The 17,289-nt window shown below is 46.6% G+C and overlaps 6 protein-coding genes across 8 annotated transcripts; 2 read left to right on the forward strand and 4 right to left on the reverse strand.

The window, feature by feature from the left end:
* Positions 1-664: 664 nt before the first annotated feature.
* Positions 665-3,153, reverse strand: BDCG_01893 (cellular nucleic acid-binding protein). The gene is made up of 9 exons (XM_045417438.1): positions 3,000-3,153; positions 2,779-2,850; positions 2,412-2,478; positions 2,302-2,337; positions 2,192-2,203; positions 2,079-2,120; positions 1,893-2,014; positions 1,616-1,810; positions 665-1,525 (listed from the first exon to the last, which is right to left on the reverse strand). The coding sequence occupies exons 3-9, from the start codon at positions 2,464-2,466 to the stop codon at positions 1,307-1,309; spliced, it is 681 nt and encodes a 226-aa protein (XP_045274246.1). The 5' UTR covers positions 2,467-2,478; positions 2,779-2,850; positions 3,000-3,153; the 3' UTR covers positions 665-1,306.
* Positions 3,154-3,262: 109 nt separating this feature from the next.
* On the reverse strand, positions 3,263-5,622 carry BDCG_01894 (UDP-N-acetylglucosamine pyrophosphorylase). The gene is made up of 3 exons (XM_045417439.1): positions 4,567-5,622; positions 3,718-4,455; positions 3,263-3,637 (listed from the first exon to the last, which is right to left on the reverse strand). The coding sequence occupies exons 1-3, from the start codon at positions 5,293-5,295 to the stop codon at positions 3,557-3,559; spliced, it is 1,548 nt and encodes a 515-aa protein (XP_045274247.1). The 5' UTR covers positions 5,296-5,622; the 3' UTR covers positions 3,263-3,556.
* Positions 5,623-5,815: 193 nt separating this feature from the next.
* BDCG_01895 (peptidyl-prolyl cis-trans isomerase-like 4) lies at positions 5,816-7,836 on the reverse strand. Of its 3 annotated transcripts, none has more exons than XM_045417442.1 (4): positions 7,405-7,836; positions 6,559-7,249; positions 6,301-6,497; positions 5,816-6,234 (listed from the first exon to the last, which is right to left on the reverse strand). In XM_045417442.1, the coding sequence occupies exons 2-4, from the start codon at positions 7,070-7,072 to the stop codon at positions 5,890-5,892; spliced, it is 1,056 nt and encodes a 351-aa protein (XP_045279830.1). In that variant the 5' UTR covers positions 7,073-7,249; positions 7,405-7,836; the 3' UTR covers positions 5,816-5,889. The 3 variants fall into 3 exon arrangements, with proteins under 3 accessions (XP_045279830.1, XP_045279828.1, XP_045279829.1); XM_045417440.1 differs by having other exon boundaries at positions 6,559-7,259; XM_045417441.1 differs by having other exon boundaries at positions 6,559-7,282.
* A 2,304-nt stretch (positions 7,837-10,140) lies between these two features.
* BDCG_01897 (uncharacterized protein) lies at positions 10,141-12,792 on the forward strand. Its single transcript, XM_045417443.1, has 3 exons — positions 10,141-10,597; positions 10,674-10,778; positions 10,844-12,792. The coding sequence occupies exons 1-3, from the start codon at positions 10,394-10,396 to the stop codon at positions 11,987-11,989; spliced, it is 1,455 nt and encodes a 484-aa protein (XP_045274248.1). The 5' UTR covers positions 10,141-10,393; the 3' UTR covers positions 11,990-12,792.
* BDCG_01898 (30S ribosomal protein S24e) lies at positions 11,040-14,493 on the reverse strand. The gene is made up of 3 exons (XM_045417444.1): positions 13,594-14,493; positions 13,182-13,429; positions 11,040-13,086 (listed from the first exon to the last, which is right to left on the reverse strand). Exons 1-3 carry the CDS (start codon positions 13,668-13,670, stop codon positions 13,004-13,006), a joined length of 408 nt encoding a protein of 135 aa, XP_045274249.1. The 5' UTR covers positions 13,671-14,493; the 3' UTR covers positions 11,040-13,003.
* Positions 13,765-16,585, forward strand: BDCG_01899 (protein-lysine N-methyltransferase). Its single transcript, XM_045417445.1, has 5 exons — positions 13,765-13,874; positions 13,935-14,250; positions 14,369-14,902; positions 15,001-15,136; positions 15,238-16,585. Exons 2-5 carry the CDS (start codon positions 13,993-13,995, stop codon positions 15,363-15,365), a joined length of 1,056 nt encoding a protein of 351 aa, XP_045274250.1. The 5' UTR covers positions 13,765-13,874; positions 13,935-13,992; the 3' UTR covers positions 15,366-16,585.
* The last annotated feature ends 704 nt before the right edge of the window (positions 16,586-17,289 follow it).

A 17,289-nucleotide genomic window follows, 5' to 3' on the forward strand; every position in this document is an offset into this window, starting at 1 on the left:
CAAATAACTTGGGCAAATATGCCCCGTACAATGCAATGAGATTTGAAAAGTTACTATATAACGGCAAAATGATGGAGATATATAGATGGCTTCTAGATGTACTTCAAGAGAAGATGGGAGCAAGGGAGGGAAGAAGAAGGGGAGCGCGTAAAGGGGGCACGCCGGGACAGACCTGGGGAGTCACGAGCATTTCCCGGAAGACAGCCGGGTTGACACAAGGCACTTGTCAATTTCACATCGTTTCTTTTTGTGTCTCCATGCATATATACGGAGAAATAGAAAGTTCAAGCTGATTCATAGAATTATCAAGGCACTGATGAAAGTGTCCAATGCAACACGAGCTCTTTTTCTTTTTTTCTTTTTTTTTTTCCTCCCTCCCCCATTTGTGGTTGATGTCAACCACTGGAAATTTGGCGGCTGTATGCTTTTACGAAGGCAAAGTACCAGCTGGGCCCGTTTTCAGATTAATTCGCGGAAGGGAAAAGAGAGAGGAAGAAGAACCGCGCAAGATGCAGGAGGAGAAATTAGACGTTTTAATAAGGATAAACCCACAGTATAAAATGTTAGAAAAGAATAAATGACCGCGCCATATTCCATAGAACGAGGGACAAGAGCCACCCTTTTTGGTTTTGTGGGTGGAGAAAATAAACTGAAGATCAAAAAAAAAAAAAAAAAAAAAAAAAAAAAACCGCAAAAAAAGCGAGTTGGTGGTTCCCGTTTACCGACAATTTATATAAATCCACAACCCACAAAACAATCTTGATAGAAAATAATTAAACAGACCCAAGTCCCACATTTTTTTTTCTCGTCCATCATTTCATTAGCCTTGCTGAAATAATTTTTTGAATTCCTTCCAATAATTTCCCGGGGGGAGGAGAGAAAGTAGATTGAAAATTTCTCTTCCCCAACATCCCCCCTAATTTTTGTCCCCCAACCTTGTTAGCCAATTGACGCCGTTTCATGAGGGTTTATCATATAAAGCCCGCTGCCGGATTCCAGATCGTAGAAATTCCCTTGGTTTTTTGTCGTGAAAACCTTCTTTTCTTGGCATATAGTATATATAAAAGACCTCAACTTCACAGTCTGGAGAATCTGACACGGGAGACATAATATGTGCAAAATCTTTCCAGGAAAAAAAAAAAAGAAATGAAAAAAACAACAGGAGCGAGTTTAACGATAGGGGACCGAATCGGCTAGACCAAATACAAAGGGAACACAAAGAGAGGAATAGTGGTGGTTGGTACGGGTTCCGTCACATGAGCCTAATGGATTCGTTGGATGCGGGTGGGTTTTAGAGAAATCGACTTTAAGCAACCGCCGCTGTAGGCGCGGGAGCAACGGGAGCAACGTTATCCGCTACCCCAGCCTCGGCAGCAGGTTCTGCGGGAGTAGAAGCGACGACTTCAGTGGCGTTGTTCGGGCAATCACGAGAGATATGGCCAGCCTGGGAGCATTTGTAGCAAACTTTGCCTACGGAACTCAGCGGTCCGCCGTTAGGAGCAGTGCAATCACGAGAGATATGACCCTGCATACTGTTAGATAGTGATAAACATATCTTTTGGAGTCGATCTATTTCATTGGGCATTTCTCAGTTGATTTGCGGGGGATCTCTCACCAATTTTCCACATGCGTAGCATTTCATAGCTTGGGCCTGACAATCCCTTGCAAAATGGTTCGGGCCGCCACATTTGTAGCACATAGCAGCTCTGGGATACCCCACGAATCCTCCACGGAAGGGAGGATTGAAGCCGCCGCGGACAGCTGGTGCACCTCTCATGGCACCTTGCATACCAGCAGACAGGCAGTTTCGCTATACAATAGTGTCAGCAAGGCCGATTCAAGCGTACAAGGAGGACAAAGTGTAGTAGGCGAAAAAAAGAAAGGGCATTTACTGCTAAGTGGCCGGGTAGATTGCAGTTGTAGCAGCGGCCGCTCGTGGCTCCTCCGTTGATGCGCAGAGTGGGGCAGTCAGCTTGCACATGCCCTAGACCCTGGCAGTGATAACATTGTTTCGCTGTAGCGAGAGAACGGGTTGTTAATATAGCTTCCAAACTGGGGCAAGAGCGGGTTCGCCTTACTCTCTGTTGTGCGAGGTCGCGGGCAACCATTCGACTCATGTCCTAAACCGACGGTTTAGTTAGATGAGGACTAATTTCGACTTCGATTCAATTGTTCGTAAGTTGGGGCTTACCGGGTTGTTTGCCTATGAGAAGAAATCGATTAGTCTTTGAGACATAGGAGAGGACCCCAGGAGGAGTAGTGGTGATAGGATAAATGGCATAGCAAGGGAAAAGAGCTTACAGTTATAGCAAAGTCGCTCCGCGGACGAGCAAACCTCTATACGTTACAATAAGCAAATGCTCTCAACTTCACCAAACCATCGATTTTGCTCTAGCTATTTCTCAACTAACCGGCATAATGGCCAATATTGCCACATTTGTAGCATGCGCGGCGCGATGACGACATCTTTAAGGATCTCTGGCCGTTATTCAAATTATCAGTCTGAAATTCTTTTTATCGGATATGGGCGCAGCTTTAAGTAAATTGGACCGCAAGGTGGACCGCAAGGCAGGCTATATAAGTGGGCAAGGAAAACCGGTAGAACGCAGGCTGCATATTCTCGGGCCGGATTGGTAAACCTTCTGCCTGCCTAACAGCAAGCAAGCGGAAGGGAACTCGAGGGAATGCTAGTTGGCAGCTTTGGAAAGATTGAAGAAGCAAGGGGGCAAGTCTTGAAAACACACTACAGCTTTTTTGTGCAGGCGACAGGCGACTCACAGTTCGAAATGATTTCTTGCTCCTTGTGAAAAGTAGGAAAAAAAACGTCACTCGAGGCTCCGTTCCGGCGTACTTAATATCCTATATTGTTAGCCTGGTGAACCACAATGACATACTCGTTTCCCAAGCTATGCACGGCAGGGGAGCACTCTTGAAGAAATTCCCAAGGACAGGGTTCGTTCGCATCTCGCAAAGGAACAAAGGAAAAAGAAAGGACTAACAACTCAGCACACCAATCTAAACCCTCACTTCTGCTCTCCGGTCCCACCAGGCCACGGGGAAAAAAAATCCTTCCTGGGTGTAAAGAGACACGGTTGTTTGATATGGACCTGCAGATTCGAGACAAGAAGACCGTCGTCAGGCCTGGGAAGCAGAAATGAGAAAATCTGTTGATGGGAGCTTGCCGACCTTGCCGAAAAGAGTTTAGCGTGAATATCTTCCCGTTTGCCCAGGCCTATGGGAGCTAGTGAGCTAGTGCAAGCATTTTATTATATCACCACAGAGATGGGCACATGTACTATTACTTGGAAAATATTTCATGGGCGCGATGGTAATTATTAGTAGCTAGAATAAATATATAGCATATCCCCTTTGTGTAGTACCCCCTGTGACAGCCTATTTTTTTAGGGGAAAAAAAATCGCGCCGGATGTCTAACAGATATCCTTCCCAATCGTCCGACTAATGGTAAACTTATGGAAAACTGATGGAAATATGCCACTCTCACAAATTATATCATAGCGAGGATTGTTGTTACCGAGCTTAATTTCGGGGTGGGGTTCAAGTCCCCGCAGCCTCGCTTTCAATTACCGCTGGCGCCTTGATGGTTTTACCCTTCAGGAAGCCCAAACCTTCTCCACCCTGCATGAATATAGTCAGCGTTTGTCCAGGACAGCTGTGTAATAGAAGGGAAAAAAGGGATGTAGGGTGTATTTGCTTACGTAGCTTATCAAAGGGGAAACCTCAACGCCGGATGCTTCTTCCGATTCAGTCTCGACAATGCCACCAGCAGTTTGAATCCACCGCGCACCCTGGCGCATGATATCTCTCTTGCTGGTATCAGGATCATCCTCCCCTTTGCCCCGAGCGTTTTTCAACGGCGAAAATTCATCTTCCCGCTTGACCTCAATCGATGCAAATTTTTCAAGCGGCAGCAATGGGAATACGTCAAATACAAACTGTTCTAGTTTGATCCCATTGGGCGTCTCAGGTTTTATGACCTCGCCTGTCTTAGTATCGATGCAAGGGATCTTCTTGCGGGCAACATGATGTGGCAAGGTGGGCGCCCAGGTTTCGATAGACTCGAGGAAGTGGAACGAGTAGTAATGGTTCACGATATTCGCTGCGCGGAATTTGAGGACGTCAGGGTGTTTGGGATCCCTGGCTTCCGCAGTCTCCTTGTCTATTTCTGAGTATTCCACAACATCTGGTTTTCCGTTCCTCAGAAGGATCAGGCCGACGGACTCGGTGGCGTTCCGCTTGCGAACGACTTTGGTAGCGATGTCAACGCCCTTTGATGCCGCAAAGCCGAGGAATACAGGATCGGCAACCTTCACGAGGCAATTGTCGACGCAGTACGCGTGGATATGCTCGATGCCTCTATCTTTCATATCTGCTCGGACGCCCCATGTTAATAGCGCTTGGTATATGCCGCCATTACCATCAGGTGCTACCGCGACCTATTGCTCGATATTGTATGTAAGTTAGAAGAACAACAACAATAAGAAGACGAGAAAGTAGATGAAGGGGAGCATGGATAGACGTCTAGTAGCATAGAAAAGCGCGCATACCTTTGACTTGCTTTCCATTAATATTTTCCCCTCGTTAGATATGCAGGGTAGCACGCCTTGCTCAAAGATTATAACATTCTTCTTCTCCAGGCCAAAGAAATTATGTTCCTCAAAAAATGACTGGGTTGGTTGTCGGGTTGGCCCGCTGGTCATCACGTACCAGGGGATAACCACGTGTTTATTGCCCGATGAGTCCCGAGCCAACTTCTGCAGCTTCACAATTCTCTCCGCTTGTATCTGGAAAAGTGACTTTTTACTTGGAAGCCCAATATCAAAGCAGCCCTTTGGAGCAGCGCTACCCAGCCGAGTTCCCTGGCCGCCAGCCATGAGCACAACTGCCACCTTGTTGGCAGCAATCAATTGCAAGCCAGATGCGTAGAATCGTTGTAGAGACTCGGTATCTGAATCGATCATGGACGCTGTCGCTGATTCCGGCAGAGGTTCGAGAGTGGTTTCTTTGCCATCTTGTGAGGTCGCGGCGGGGTTGAGCGCCTTGTTGGCAAGCTCGTTAATGCGGTTTGGGTTGAAGTTGGAGAGCTGCTCGAAAAGTTGGGCCTTCTCTGTCGATTTCAGCTCATCGAAGAAGGCAAACACTTGTCCCTGTCCGGCTTTGTCATATTTTTGTTTCAGAGAATCGATCTCGTCTTGTGACGGTTCGCGGGGTAGAACTGCACCCTCCTTGGCACCAATGTGGAGGTGGTCCTTAATATTTAACACAAGTGTGGACATTGCTGCAGCAAATACTAAAAGGAAATAGGAAATACGGAGAAAAAGGTATAACGGTTTCGAGTGCTGGTTAGTTAATTGTTTGATTTAATCGGGGAAAAAGAGGGAATGAAGTTGAATTTTAAATAAAGCCCAGCGGGCGTTCGATACAGCAAACGGGACGCCTTAGCTGAAACCCCGCCAAACAATAATGTATGTATTTATAGCGTGTGATGTCAGTGGGCACAAGGAAATTCTACAAGCATCGGGTCCCTTGTCAGTGGGTCAGGGCAATCCGTCGGAGGGAGAAACAAAATTGAAAATTATTAATTGTTTTGTATTCGATAGCGCTGGAGGCTGAGCAGCGCGCTTTTAAGACATGGAGGCTTTTGCTAGGAGCCGCAGCCAGTCGCAGCCTCGGAGGCGACCCAGGCGGCTTGGCAGGCGGCCGGTTCAACCACAGGTGGCGCAAAAATGGCTACCAATCCAGGGGATGATGAACCTGACTCCTGAGGCTGAACTCCTTCATGGAGACCAACAAAAATTGCGATTTAAGGGGAAGATATTATTATTATACTCCGTACATAGGGGATTAAATCTAAAGGGTACATATTTTTGTCACCGCCTATGCCTCCCACTTTCATACGTGTGTCTCGATGAGTCTTTACTCCGTCTGTATAGCGCGTCGTTGTCATCGCCAGAGCGGCGGCGCGGAGGAGACCTGCTCCTATGCCTATGTCGCCTGGATGGGCTTCGACTCCGTGAACGCCTGTAGGATTCAGTATCTCCTTTCCTACGCATATCATCTTTATGAAATATCATCCCGTATCCATCTCGTCGAGGAGCCTCCGAAGCTCTGTATTGCCGCCTCTTCTCTAGGCTGGATATCCCCCCAAACCCACCCCGTTGGCTAGCTCGTTTGGAATTTGTTGCATTCCGCCAGCTGTCCGACAGTTTCGAAACCTAAATGGAAATTAACTGGCTGTCGCGTACGGTAGGTTGTGGGGCTCATAGCTAGAGGGAACTCACGCTTTGAGAGAAGTCAACATGGATTCTATGATCATCAATTAAAACACCTTGCATTTTAAAATAAGCCTGTTCACAGTCCTTTTGGTTCTCAAATTCGATAAACGCGTATTGCAGACTATCACCGGTCCGCTTGTCACGTATCACTTCACAGGAAAGAATTGGTCCGAAGCGACTAAAAATGAGGTGAAGATCCTCGTCTATTACGGTTAGCTTAGTATGTACGCTCAATCACAAATGAGGGGGAGAGAATGTGACCACCTTGAGTTACAGGATTGAGTTTGCAGACGAAAAGAACGTTCTCTGGTGGCTTGACCTCAGCAAACGGCAAATCCCCAACCATTTCCAAGGTCAACGCCTGCGCCCGAGCCTCCCGCTCCCGCCGTAGCTTTTCCACCGCCTCTTCGTCGATGTTTTCGTCCAACTCTTCATCGTCCGCAATCATTACTGTTGCCAGTTGGGCTTTTGAAGGGAGCGGGCTTTCAGGGGGTACCACAAGGTCCGGGGGATCATCAAACGGATCGTCTAAGATCACAGTATGCCGAATTCGGATATCTTTAAGCGGTCGTCCCTTATCGTCAATGAACGCATCGTTTATTTTCTCCAAGACATCGAATCCCTCCACTACCTTCCCGAATATAACCGCTTTCCCATCCAGATAGTCCAAATTATCTCCAAGTGTTATGATGAACTGACTGCCAGCAAGGCGCTCGTCAGGGTCTTTCGTAGAAGGGACCGTAGCCATGCTAACTGTGCCACGTTCTGTATGCTTCATTTTGGGCGGCAACTCGATCGGAAATGTTCTTCGCGAAGGCCCGTCGAGGATGCCCCAGATGGAAGACCCGCCATCGCTATCTTTAGAATTAGGGCCTATTGGGTCGCCGGTCTGGAAGGAGAAATTCTTCTGGACGTTGTAAACGGGCGAGAAATTGTAATACTTCACCTTGCATAGCTTCAAAAAACTGGGCCGCAACGGTTTGGATGTCTTAGTTTCCACCTTCAGTCGCTTCATATTTGTACAACATGCGGGGTGCGGGGAGGAAGGAGGACATTGAAGAGCACAGAATAGTGAAGGGTACAGGAGCGGATTTCCCAGAGTGGACTTACTTTTCGCAAGCTTTGGGGGAGGTGTCGACCAAAAGATCTATAACAATATCACCCAAAGAAGTCTCCAAGATAACGCTCATGGTCGCAAAGATATTGACCAAACGGGGGCAATTAAAAGTGAGGCAAGTGAGAACTTAGGTCGCGGGGGGGAGGCATCAGTTTTCAAATGGGGCATGGGAAGAGCATCAGTCATATAATTATAATAATTAGTTATAGATAGCTCGCGGTGCAACAGCTTGCTTCAAGGTGTGGCTATTCGCGGGGTTCGTGGGGTTCGCGGGGGGTTCGCGATGTTGCCGTGCGAGGTCCTGAGGAGGACGGACGTGAGGAAGTGAGGCTTGGGGTTGGAGTTGGGTCTGGAGATATCTCGGCGCGTGACGGTGGGATCGACGGGTTTGCGGGCTGGTTGCGGGCTGGCGTTTGTGTGGCCGCTTTGGGGTTGCTGGGGCTGCAGCTCATGACGTTTCTGCCGCGGCCGAACGCCTCTCACAACGTAATCCTCAACCTCTCTGTTCACGCTATTTTATAGTCTCTGTGCAAAATATGATATATGGCGGGACAATATGATGTTATGTGATGTTCTATGATCATTTGTGTTTGCAAACGTTATCTATCATCTGCTTAACTCTCTGTTAACCCTTCCAACAAGAACATTTTCTTCCATCCTTGCTGGAAGGGTTTACCGGATGAGGCTTCTTCTTCCTCTGAACAAGCTTGTGCGCATGTCGGGAAGCTCATCCCATTCATTCATACTTAGTCAGGTTATTTTTACACTGTCGTATCTGTCTATACTGTGGGAGCTGTTTCTCTTTCTGCTCTCGAGTGGGATATCTCCCCGAAGCCAATGCTAATACTATTTTTTCCAAGATCCGCATTTGCCGACGCCCGCCGTGCGAGATGTCAAATGTACCCCTTAACTAATTGACGGAAGATCAGCAGCAAATCAAACTGATTTTAGGGGGGAAACAATAAATAAATAAAGGCTGATATGAATAAAGTGCCATTGGTGTCCTGGTAACAGGCCCTGCCTCCGCGCTACTGCTGGTGTGCGTCAAAATCTACTTTTCCCAACCGTTTCACGGGCCGTTAAAGGGTTCACTCACATAAGATTTTCCCAGTCTAGATCAAACTTTTTGGATCTGGTATGACTGTTTTAAGACTGTCGCGTACACGTGGAAGGCGGGTCGGGCAATCCATCTTGCGTAATGACAACAATCCTCTTTGAAGGGTATTCGACATTCAATTCCTACTTCTCCATGCATGAAGCCGAGGCTTGCAATAAGTTCTTTCCAAGGGTGAGGGAGGATCTGACTACCGGGTACCCGCAGAACTCGGTCCGCCTCTTCCAATACTTCTATCATCTGTGTTAGCTAATCTATGGAAATTTCTCCTTCTCCATGTCGACGCAAACGCTTTCGAAGCAGTGTTTCTGAGGAATATAGGATGAGCGCCATTTCTGACCCAGCGCTAACAAAACCCAAATTAAGCCTGCTAGACAGAGCAATGACGTTCAGAACTCCGCGATTATTTGTCCTAACTGCCCTACAATTCTACTGAAACATATATGCATTCATCTTGCATGATTGTTTTATTCTTCACAAAAGCCTTTTCTGTGCGTTTCCCTTCACTGAAAGCTTCCTCCAATCATGATAGAACACACGATACATATTTTCAACCAAACCAAACCGGCCGGCCTGAAGAAAGACAATGGACAATCTAGAACCTTACATTTTTGCTTTTCCTGACTGCCGGCCTCCTGGAATATAGTATTGCAAGCCATTGCAGCGTTTAGATTATGCCCCTGGTGTTGAATGCGGCTCTACGAATTACAAGCTGACTGTTGAACAAGCTTTTTTGCTGCTCATATCTCAGGCCAAGTTCCTAGGAGCAGTTTTCAGTCGTGGTTAAGGTCCCATTTCCTCTTTTTGGTACATATTACCGTTCATATACCCTAATTGGGCTTGCTGAGGATCAGGACGACTCTTCAAGTGGGAAATGGCGTTTTTGAGAATGATACTGGCAGTGGCAGTGGCAGATGTGTGGATGTTTGCTTCTGCAGCTAGGTGGGAGCAAACAACTTAATTGCATCTTGCATTTTTCATCCTGGCAAACGCTTTTTTTCTTTTTGGCTCCTTGCTCGAATCAAAAGTGCCATTCTGCAGCCCATTTCGTCTGCTTAGACCTATTTTACATTTTTTCTAGGCTCTTTCTTCTTTGTCTGTCTTGTCTTCTGTTTACGAAGTCAGCAATTCCGTATGATAAGTAAAATTTACTTTATGTTCTCCCAATACTTTTTTTTGCTTCGTCTAGTTTTGGATGGAGTTTTGCCTTTCGATCCTTTTCTCCCCCCTTTTCTTCTGCCCCCGCTGGCCTAATGGGCACCGCAGTTTACGGTATCACTTCACTACCCACCATGAGGATGGCGTCCAGCGTGTGCAATGCAGGGTAGGACACTTTTTCCGTAGCACTGGACACTCAAACCTCACAACCCTGTTATTAAATAAGCTGCACGACTTCCATCGCTAAGAGCCTTAGGTTCAGAAGAGGTACAACACGGCTTGATACATGGGAACACCGTGGAACTTATTAGACAAGTCAGTACCGTCAAACTAACTTGCTAAGCATACCTTGGGTATAATGAGTAATTCAGACAACACTGCTGTCTGGCTATCGCCTCCAATGTCCTGCATGTTCTGCAGAAAGTAAACTCAAACAAGAGAAATAATTTGTTCGTCAGCTATATCTACACAGCATCTTTAAAACCTACACCATTCCCTGATAAGTTACCCAACTTGCTTCATTTTCCCCGCTATGGCTGAGATATATTAAGGATAACCAATATTATTCCACCTCTTCAAAAGCTGCTGCGTTGCTCGCCTGGCCTGAAGCTCTGTTGTTGTTACACGCATGGTGAGCTCGGGACATATAGAAACGGCCATATCTTCTGATCTTCGCTTGCTTGCTTGAAACAAAAGCGGACAGATAGATCATGTCTCCAGCTTACTTCGAAACTCAGGAGGACTTGCAATTCTGTCGGCAATCTACCCGCGGAATGAGCTACCCAGTTTCTCACTCACTGCGAGGTGATGTTCAACATGAGCTCGGGGGCGGTTATAGTAATCGAATATGCTCGACAACAGAACCAGGGGTTAACGGCGGCGGTACAACTACTCGCCGACGTATCCCGGTTGCTGTATGTTCATCTATGAGGCTAAAAATCCTCTCCTTCTTGTTTTTTTGCCTCTTACTTACCCTTTTTTCTATACAAGTGCGGCCGATGTCGACGAAGAAAGATCAAATGTAGCGGGGACATTGGCAACGGCCAGTGTACTAACTGTCGGAACGCAGGAACACAAAGTTGCCAGTTTTTGCGGGTAAGTTGGTTTCTCCGTGTTGTAATATACATGGAATGATCAGAATTGTTGCTAACGGTCCATAGGTCAGTTCATTCAACACCCATGCCAAACCATACTATGGCTGCTCCTGGCCATATCCCGGAGCGGGTCCAACGAGTGGCTCCTATGTCAACGGCGGTGGGTATGAGACACAGGCTAGCAGCAGAACAAGCTCTGTCTCGATTCACTCGGTGACTCCAACTTTCCCGCCGTATTCAAAGCCTCAATGTACTTATGATCAAGGAACTCAGTTTGCCCCGGTTTCCAGGAGCCCCTTTGTACCCGCATTCCAAATCAACTACGAGGGTGATTCCCAATCGTATAGTATCCCATCTCCGCAATATATGCTCCCTAGCACGGATTCCACGGGAGGTTCCAGCTATTCTTCGTACATAGGAAGCCCTCGGGCTTCTCAAGTGGGAAAGATCCGGAATGAAGATATATACCATGAGCAAGATGGCCATCCTGCCCTTGGATCTAATTACAGCTACATGACACATACCCAGCATCCAGTCTCCGTATCATCCGACCTTCCTTCCGCCCTCCCACTTCTCAGCGCAATCTCATCATCGTCGTCGGTGCCTGACAGGATATTACCAAACCCCGCATCGAGTCGTAATGGCCGTGACAACGGAAGCACGGTGGGAGCCCATTCGGCAGAGCCTTCGCTTCCTTCCTCCTGCGGAACTGGCCCAGGATTAAATGCCAGATCCTCAGGGCACTTGGCTCCGGATGGATTGTCGTCCAGCAACCAGCAGAGCACGATGAAGACAACGCCGACTACCATAGCCAATGGTGCAGATTCGCCAAGTACCAGCAAGCCCCTGATCGGGCACACTGATATGGGATTCGGGTATGTCATGTCCAGCAACTCCGCGGTAGCAACAATGCGCCCAACAACAACATTCTCAGGAGTAGAGCCGGTTGAAGGGTTCCACTCCTCTGCGGAGAATGCTCTGAATGGACGATCCCGCCGGGGCAGTGACTTTCGACAGCAATCCAGCTACGGAGCGCAGGCCTACGGCCATAGCACGGTGCTGCCCGCACACAGCTCATCAAGCACTTTGTCAAATGGACAGGAGTACATCCGTCTTCCACCCTTCGAGCCGTCGGCATCTAGGTGCTCAGACATCCCAGTGAACCCGACGTCTAATCTCCCAGCTCACAAAACGGATAACTTTGAGGGCTAACGAAATTCACGTATTCATTGTTTCTTTCTTTCTTTCTTTCTGTTATTTTTAATATTTGGGTTTATTATTGCTACCGGCGTTGATTTCATCTGTCAACGACAATGAACGAGTCTCCTTGGGATCAGGTTAAACGCCTGCGTACGTCTGCGCCGAATATCAGATTATACTGGAATTGGTAGGGGGTTGGAAGTGTTTTTTGTTATGATTCCTACACGGATCTCCTATTTTGTCTAGAATTGCCAAGATATGTCTCTCTTATGTTAAAGACAACGGTTGGGGTTTATTTCTTTTAATATTTTTGTTAATTGTTTTCTATTGTGCATTACATGCACAGCATCGTGTTATAGGATAGATAGACAGCTTGTTTTTATGGAAGCGGTGGTGTCTTCTCGTTTCTCTTCTTGGCAAGCGGATTAAGATTGTGTGTTTTAAACCGTCCCTACCTGTATTATGTCTCCCCTTTGTCCCATCTCGTCTGTTTATTTCCCCCATCCCTTGTTACACCGGCGTTGGTACCGATTTTGGGTATCAAGGGGTATGTAAGGAAAAGTATAGGTGCGGATGAGTACTGTACTTGGTGGGTAGAGTGTGTTGTGGTCAATTAGTTGAACTTTTTGTCCTGGATCCCCAGCTGCTGATTCGGAGATTTTCCCGTCACTATCACCAACCCCCTTGTGATAAGAGTAACATATGATAAGAATGGTTGTCAGTGCCGAGGTTTCACGATTTTGCTGTGGGGTAAGATAAACCGTATATGCAGAAGCAGATGACAGAATCACCTAAAACAAGGAGCGCGCGAGTCCCTGCTGGCACAACAAAATAATAAACGAAAAAGGTGTAATTTCTCCACATGGCTGATTTCAGCTAAAATACATCATCGATGTAGATAGATAAAGAAAACATTTCATCCAGCGCATTTTGGGACCCTTAGGCGAATCAAAAAATCCATGTCGTGAAGTCTCCACCCAGCACCATGAAAAACCAAATAAAGCAAAGAAACCCGGATCCCCTCTTTTATTTGCCCTTCTTTTCCTTCTTTGGTCCCTTGGTCTTTGCTGTGCCCCGGAACTTCTTCGATCGGTTCTTTCTTTGTTTGCCTGTATTTTTTGTAGATCCGAATGTCAGCTGAAAAAAACCAACGTATATTACCCATGGACGGAAGGACGAAGAATGGGGATATGACAAAACGTACGTTGCTGTCTGCTGGCCTTCTCAATCTTCTCAGCAGCTCCAATACGGACGAGACGATAACGGGGCTCGAATTTCTTCAGGGCTTCGGTTGAGTCGTAGATGAGGGCGAAGCCGGTGGTCTTACCACCACCATAGTGCGTGCGAAGGCCGAATACGGAGACTTGCTCCTTGTTGGACTTGTAAAGTTCTGAGAGTTTCCCACGGAGCTCGTCCTTGGAGATGTTGGCGCGGTTGGGGTGGAGGATGTCACTGTCGTGTGCAAGATGCCACAAAAAACCGGTTAGGAAACCACTGTATCATCACAACAACCAGACACCAGAAGCCATATATCCATATCCATCTGTAACATTCTGATCGCAAGACTTCCAAAGACTCTATTCCACATTCCCGCGCAAATGAAAAGATCAACTTACACAACCATCTGCTTTCTAGCCAGAAGAGGGTTGCGGATGAACTTGCGTGTCCGCAGGGTCACCGGAGCGTCAGCCATGATTGCAGAATTTTCGAGAAGAAACCACTGGCAGTTCGAAAAGTCTGCTTCGACGAAGGGGGAGGAGTATGGTTGGCGGCTGGGGTTTGTCGGATGTCGCTGTCGTCGAAAAGAATCACGATGTTTCAATGTATTTTTTTGATTTTGCTGGATGTGGGTTCTCGGCTAGGGCCAGCTCGCGGACATTACACTAGTCCTAATACGGTAGTTACATCTCCCGCGCTTAAGCCTCATCAAAGTTTTATTAACCCGACCCAACAACAGATATCGTCTTGATTGAAACCCGTAGACCTCACCAATACTACGAGAAACGCAGATAATAATGATTGTAGAGCCACCCATTGACAATGAAGACCAAGTGGATTTACTTGTGGCTCAGTACCTTCAACTTCTTGAACCGCAACGCCTCTCTATACCAGCAGATAATGTCCTCAAAAGACCAGTGGTTCAGCAGCTGATCTACCAGAGAATGTTCGATGAAGCACACGTTTGGCCTATCCCTCCACCAAGCTATCGTATCCGGGTTCTCAAAATTCTCATATCTAAATTGGAAGAGTCAATTTCTAACCCTGACGAGGATGTATGACTCCTTTCACTCTGGTCTTCGCTGGCACGAATCATGGAACTACCAACATGATTCGCCGCATTTCTCGCATTAAACTATTTTCATTTCCCCTAACGATATCTCATTTTTCCAGGAGGTCTCGGATGATCTCATGAGGAGCTATAGCGATCTCATCGGTTGCCCACGACTGGCCCCCTTCGAGGAAGCCCGGACATTGTCATACATCCGTTATACAGCCCCCAGAGGTCACGCTTCACAGGGAAATCATAAAGGCCAATTCGTGATAACGTCAGAAAACCGTAACCTTATACTTGCCTCGGGAACCACCGGATTCCGCACATGGGAGGCGGCTTTACACCTTGGTACCTACCTTACAACCCCGGAAGGCAGGTCACTAATTGAGGGGAAGAATGTCGTTGAGCTCGGAAGTGGCACGGGATTTCTTTCCATGTATTGCCTAAAATGTCTTGGTGCCCGGAGCGTGACGGCTACGGACAGAGACCCTGCATTAATATCTACTATCAAGGACTGTGCAATGCAGAACGACCCTTCATGCAATAGAATCAGTGCTGATATATGGGAATGGGGAACCCCATTTCAACCTAACCGGATCTCCTCATCTGGAGAACCGCACCAATCATTTGATGTTGCACTTGGAGCCGATCTGGTATGCATACAACATTCCCAAGTCAATTTTCAAACATCGTCGCTGGTGGCTGATGAAGCTTGCGACGCATTCACGCTGTGACTTATATAAATGTGCAGATATATGACCGGGACCTTGTACCTCTTTTATCATCAACGTTACGAGAATTATTCGACAAGCACAAAATTAAGGAATTTATTTTGTCTGCCACACTTCGAAATCCGGCGACCTTTGAAACTTTTCTTAAACGATGCGGTGCGCGAAGGATTTCCCTTTTCCTTTCCCTACACTTTAATCATTATTGCATCTGTCTTGGTGTAACGTTGCTAGTGTGCTAACAGTCCGTTCTTGTCCAGAAGCGAGCGGTTTGGACTGTCGTCGGGTAAATTTTGAATCGCCGCCCCTAGAATCCCAGGATGGATTTTTTCACAGTACCAATGTTCCTATCCGGACGTACAGGATTTCAAACTCCTTACTTCCTTGATAATGTCCCATACATTTTTAAATCTTCTGCACGGCTGTAGTATACGACTAATATACCTTGATTCGTCCCCGCATTTGTGTTCATACTTTCCAAGCGCTACCATCTAAACAATTGCCAAAGACAGGGCTGTAAATTAGTCATTCGCGGTACAATCATCTTATTTCCATCCATTTTATTTTCTTCTATATTTCCTATTGTCACGAAGGGAAGAAAAATTAGGCTATGTCGAGGCGTTTCACAATAACGACCTGAGATACATATACCAGAACCAATCATCCCAAAGATTACTTGGAAGAGGAAGGAAATCATGCAGACATGGATAATTTAGCCACTGACAACTCAAGAAACAATAGCTTTTTCTCTCCCGCCTGCCGAAGAGGGCCCATGAGTATGTTTATCTATGCCCTTTACCTAGAGGACAATGCATATGGACATGCATGCCCACCTCCTAATATAATATGCAAAACATACCTGAAGATCCAGCCGCGGGCAGCCCCTACCTCATGCGGCCAAACAATCATATTATATCCCTCAGTACCAACCCTACAATGCGTTGTGCTATACAGTTCCCTTCTTATTTTAATATACCATATCATAAACTCCGTCTTAATATCAGAAAATGGTGTCCCCGCATAACTCGCATATATATATATATATATGAATGCACACACAAACCCCATTAGAAGGGAGCCCCAGATCCACTCCACCGCTTCCGCTATTCTTTTCATTCGTACGGAGTACCCTTCCTAGCTGCACTGCTGTACTTTGTAGTATTATTATGCAGAGCACGGACCACATCTCATCTCATCATCCACCCTTTTTTGACCGTTGGGGATGGATGGGGTAGAATTAGGCAGGTAGGTGGTCAGGAAAGCTGCTGGAAAGCGGGCACGAACCAGGGATGGGATTTTTCTACTGAGGCATACGTGTATCTCTATCTGCATGTTTTTAATAACCGCGTCTCGGGTGGATCTATAGAGACATGAGAAAGACCTACATAGGGTACACGGACGACCAGTCGGTGAAACAAACTTGTTTCTGTCGAAGGACTGGTTTAACAGATGGACCATTCCCTCAAAACCGATTTCCTCCACTATTGATGAAATCTGAACAAAAACCTCTAATGCTGTCCAACGGGTGATCGTGATACTTCTTCTTCTCTACCATAATCCAACCCCCGAGAAGCCTGAATCATGTAACCTCCGCATATTATCAGATCGACTAACTCCAGGAGCACATTCGGGCATCCAAAATACTTATAAGTCATGCACAGCATAACATAGCTTGCTCCTTGTATCTACCTAATTGCTCGAACCTAGAGATGTATCCATGGGAATGTAGGTACCCCCTACCCTTACTTACCGCTCTTAGTGGCTGGAGCTTTGTCAAAAGGCCATTGTAGTCTATTGCGCAGTACATGTCGTACTAAATTTATGAGATTCTTCTTTCCCGCCGGGATAGCTATGTAGAGGAGACCGTTGCTGTGTGAGTTACAGGGTTACATATCTAGGAGCTTCCATGCCATTTTTATAAAAAAAATATACACAGGGGTATACCGGGGGAAAATTATATTGTAGCAATAAATTGATAGAGTGCTAGATGAGTACAGCAAGTAACAGGTATATGCAGAAAGGTAATATCGTGTGCACATACTAGCCTTCTCGAGAGCTCATACGTTCAACTACCTACTTAATTACATTAGACAACCGTTATATTTTATTATGTAACCTCCGTGGGGTGTTTCCAAGGCTTATTTCTATGATATCTCCTCCCAATCTGGACGATTTAGGGTTTGACTGGCTGACGACGCATGCATGCCGGTCTGTTAGTTTTGTGTGGACATTGCATATGCAGGGCATAGAGTATATTACATATAATGACCAAACCACTCAACACCCGCTTACACCCAACACGCGCCATTTCG

Source organism: Blastomyces dermatitidis (genome assembly GCF_000003525.1).
Source record: "Blastomyces dermatitidis ER-3 genomic scaffold supercont1.2, whole genome shotgun sequence".
NCBI lineage: Eukaryota > Fungi > Ascomycota > Eurotiomycetes > Onygenales > Ajellomycetaceae > Blastomyces > Blastomyces dermatitidis.

Excerpts from the sequence above, each read along its gene's own strand:
- BDCG_01893 (XM_045417438.1), bottom strand. The coding sequence starts at position 2,466 with ATGTCGTCATCGCGCCGCGCATGCTACAAATGTGGCAATATTGGCCAT. Across the intron at positions 2,015-2,078 it reads GCGACCTCGCACAACAGAGA|CGAAACAATGTTATCACTGC; the intron begins GTAAGGCGAACC and ends CTCTCGCTACAG. Across the intron at positions 1,811-1,892 it reads ATCTACCCGGCCACTTAGCA|CGAAACTGCCTGTCTGCTGG; the intron begins GTAAATGCCCTT and ends ACTATTGTATAG.
- BDCG_01894 (XM_045417439.1), bottom strand. The coding sequence starts at position 5,295 with ATGTCCACACTTGTGTTAAATATTAAGGACCACCTCCACATTGGTGCC. Across the intron at positions 4,456-4,566 it reads TAATGGAAAGCAAGTCAAAG|GTCGCGGTAGCACCTGATGG; the intron begins GTATGCGCGCTT and ends ATCGAGCAATAG. Across the intron at positions 3,638-3,717 it reads TTTCCCCTTTGATAAGCTAC|GGTGGAGAAGGTTTGGGCTT; the intron begins GTAAGCAAATAC and ends ATATTCATGCAG.
- BDCG_01898 (XM_045417444.1), bottom strand. The coding sequence starts at position 13,670 with ATGGCTGACGCTCCGGTGACCCTGCGGACACGCAAGTTCATCCGCAAC. Across the intron at positions 13,430-13,593 it reads GCTAGAAAGCAGATGGTTGT|TGACATCCTCCACCCCAACC; the intron begins GTAAGTTGATCT and ends TGCACACGACAG. Across the intron at positions 13,087-13,181 it reads GAAGGCCAGCAGACAGCAAC|GCAAACAAAGAAAGAACCGA; the intron begins GTACGTTTTGTC and ends CAAAAAATACAG.
- BDCG_01899 (XM_045417445.1), top strand. The coding sequence starts at position 13,993 with ATGATTGTAGAGCCACCCATTGACAATGAAGACCAAGTGGATTTACTT. Across the intron at positions 14,251-14,368 it reads TTTCTAACCCTGACGAGGAT|GAGGTCTCGGATGATCTCAT; the intron begins GTATGACTCCTT and ends TCATTTTTCCAG. Across the intron at positions 15,137-15,237 it reads AACTTTTCTTAAACGATGCG|AAGCGAGCGGTTTGGACTGT; the intron begins GTGCGCGAAGGA and ends GTTCTTGTCCAG.
- BDCG_01895 (XM_045417440.1), bottom strand. The coding sequence starts at position 7,484 with ATGAGCGTTATCTTGGAGACTTCTTTGGGTGATATTGTTATAGATCTT. Across the intron at positions 7,260-7,404 it reads TCCCCCAAAGCTTGCGAAAA|TTTTTTGAAGCTATGCAAGG; the intron begins GTAAGTCCACTC and ends GTTGCGGCCCAG. Across the intron at positions 6,498-6,558 it reads ACTCAATCCTGTAACTCAAG|ACGAGGATCTTCACCTCATT; the intron begins GTGGTCACATTC and ends TAACCGTAATAG.
- BDCG_01897 (XM_045417443.1), top strand. The coding sequence starts at position 10,394 with ATGTCTCCAGCTTACTTCGAAACTCAGGAGGACTTGCAATTCTGTCGG. Across the intron at positions 10,598-10,673 it reads GCCGACGTATCCCGGTTGCT|TGCGGCCGATGTCGACGAAG; the intron begins GTATGTTCATCT and ends TTTCTATACAAG. Across the intron at positions 10,779-10,843 it reads AAAGTTGCCAGTTTTTGCGG|GTCAGTTCATTCAACACCCA; the intron begins GTAAGTTGGTTT and ends AACGGTCCATAG.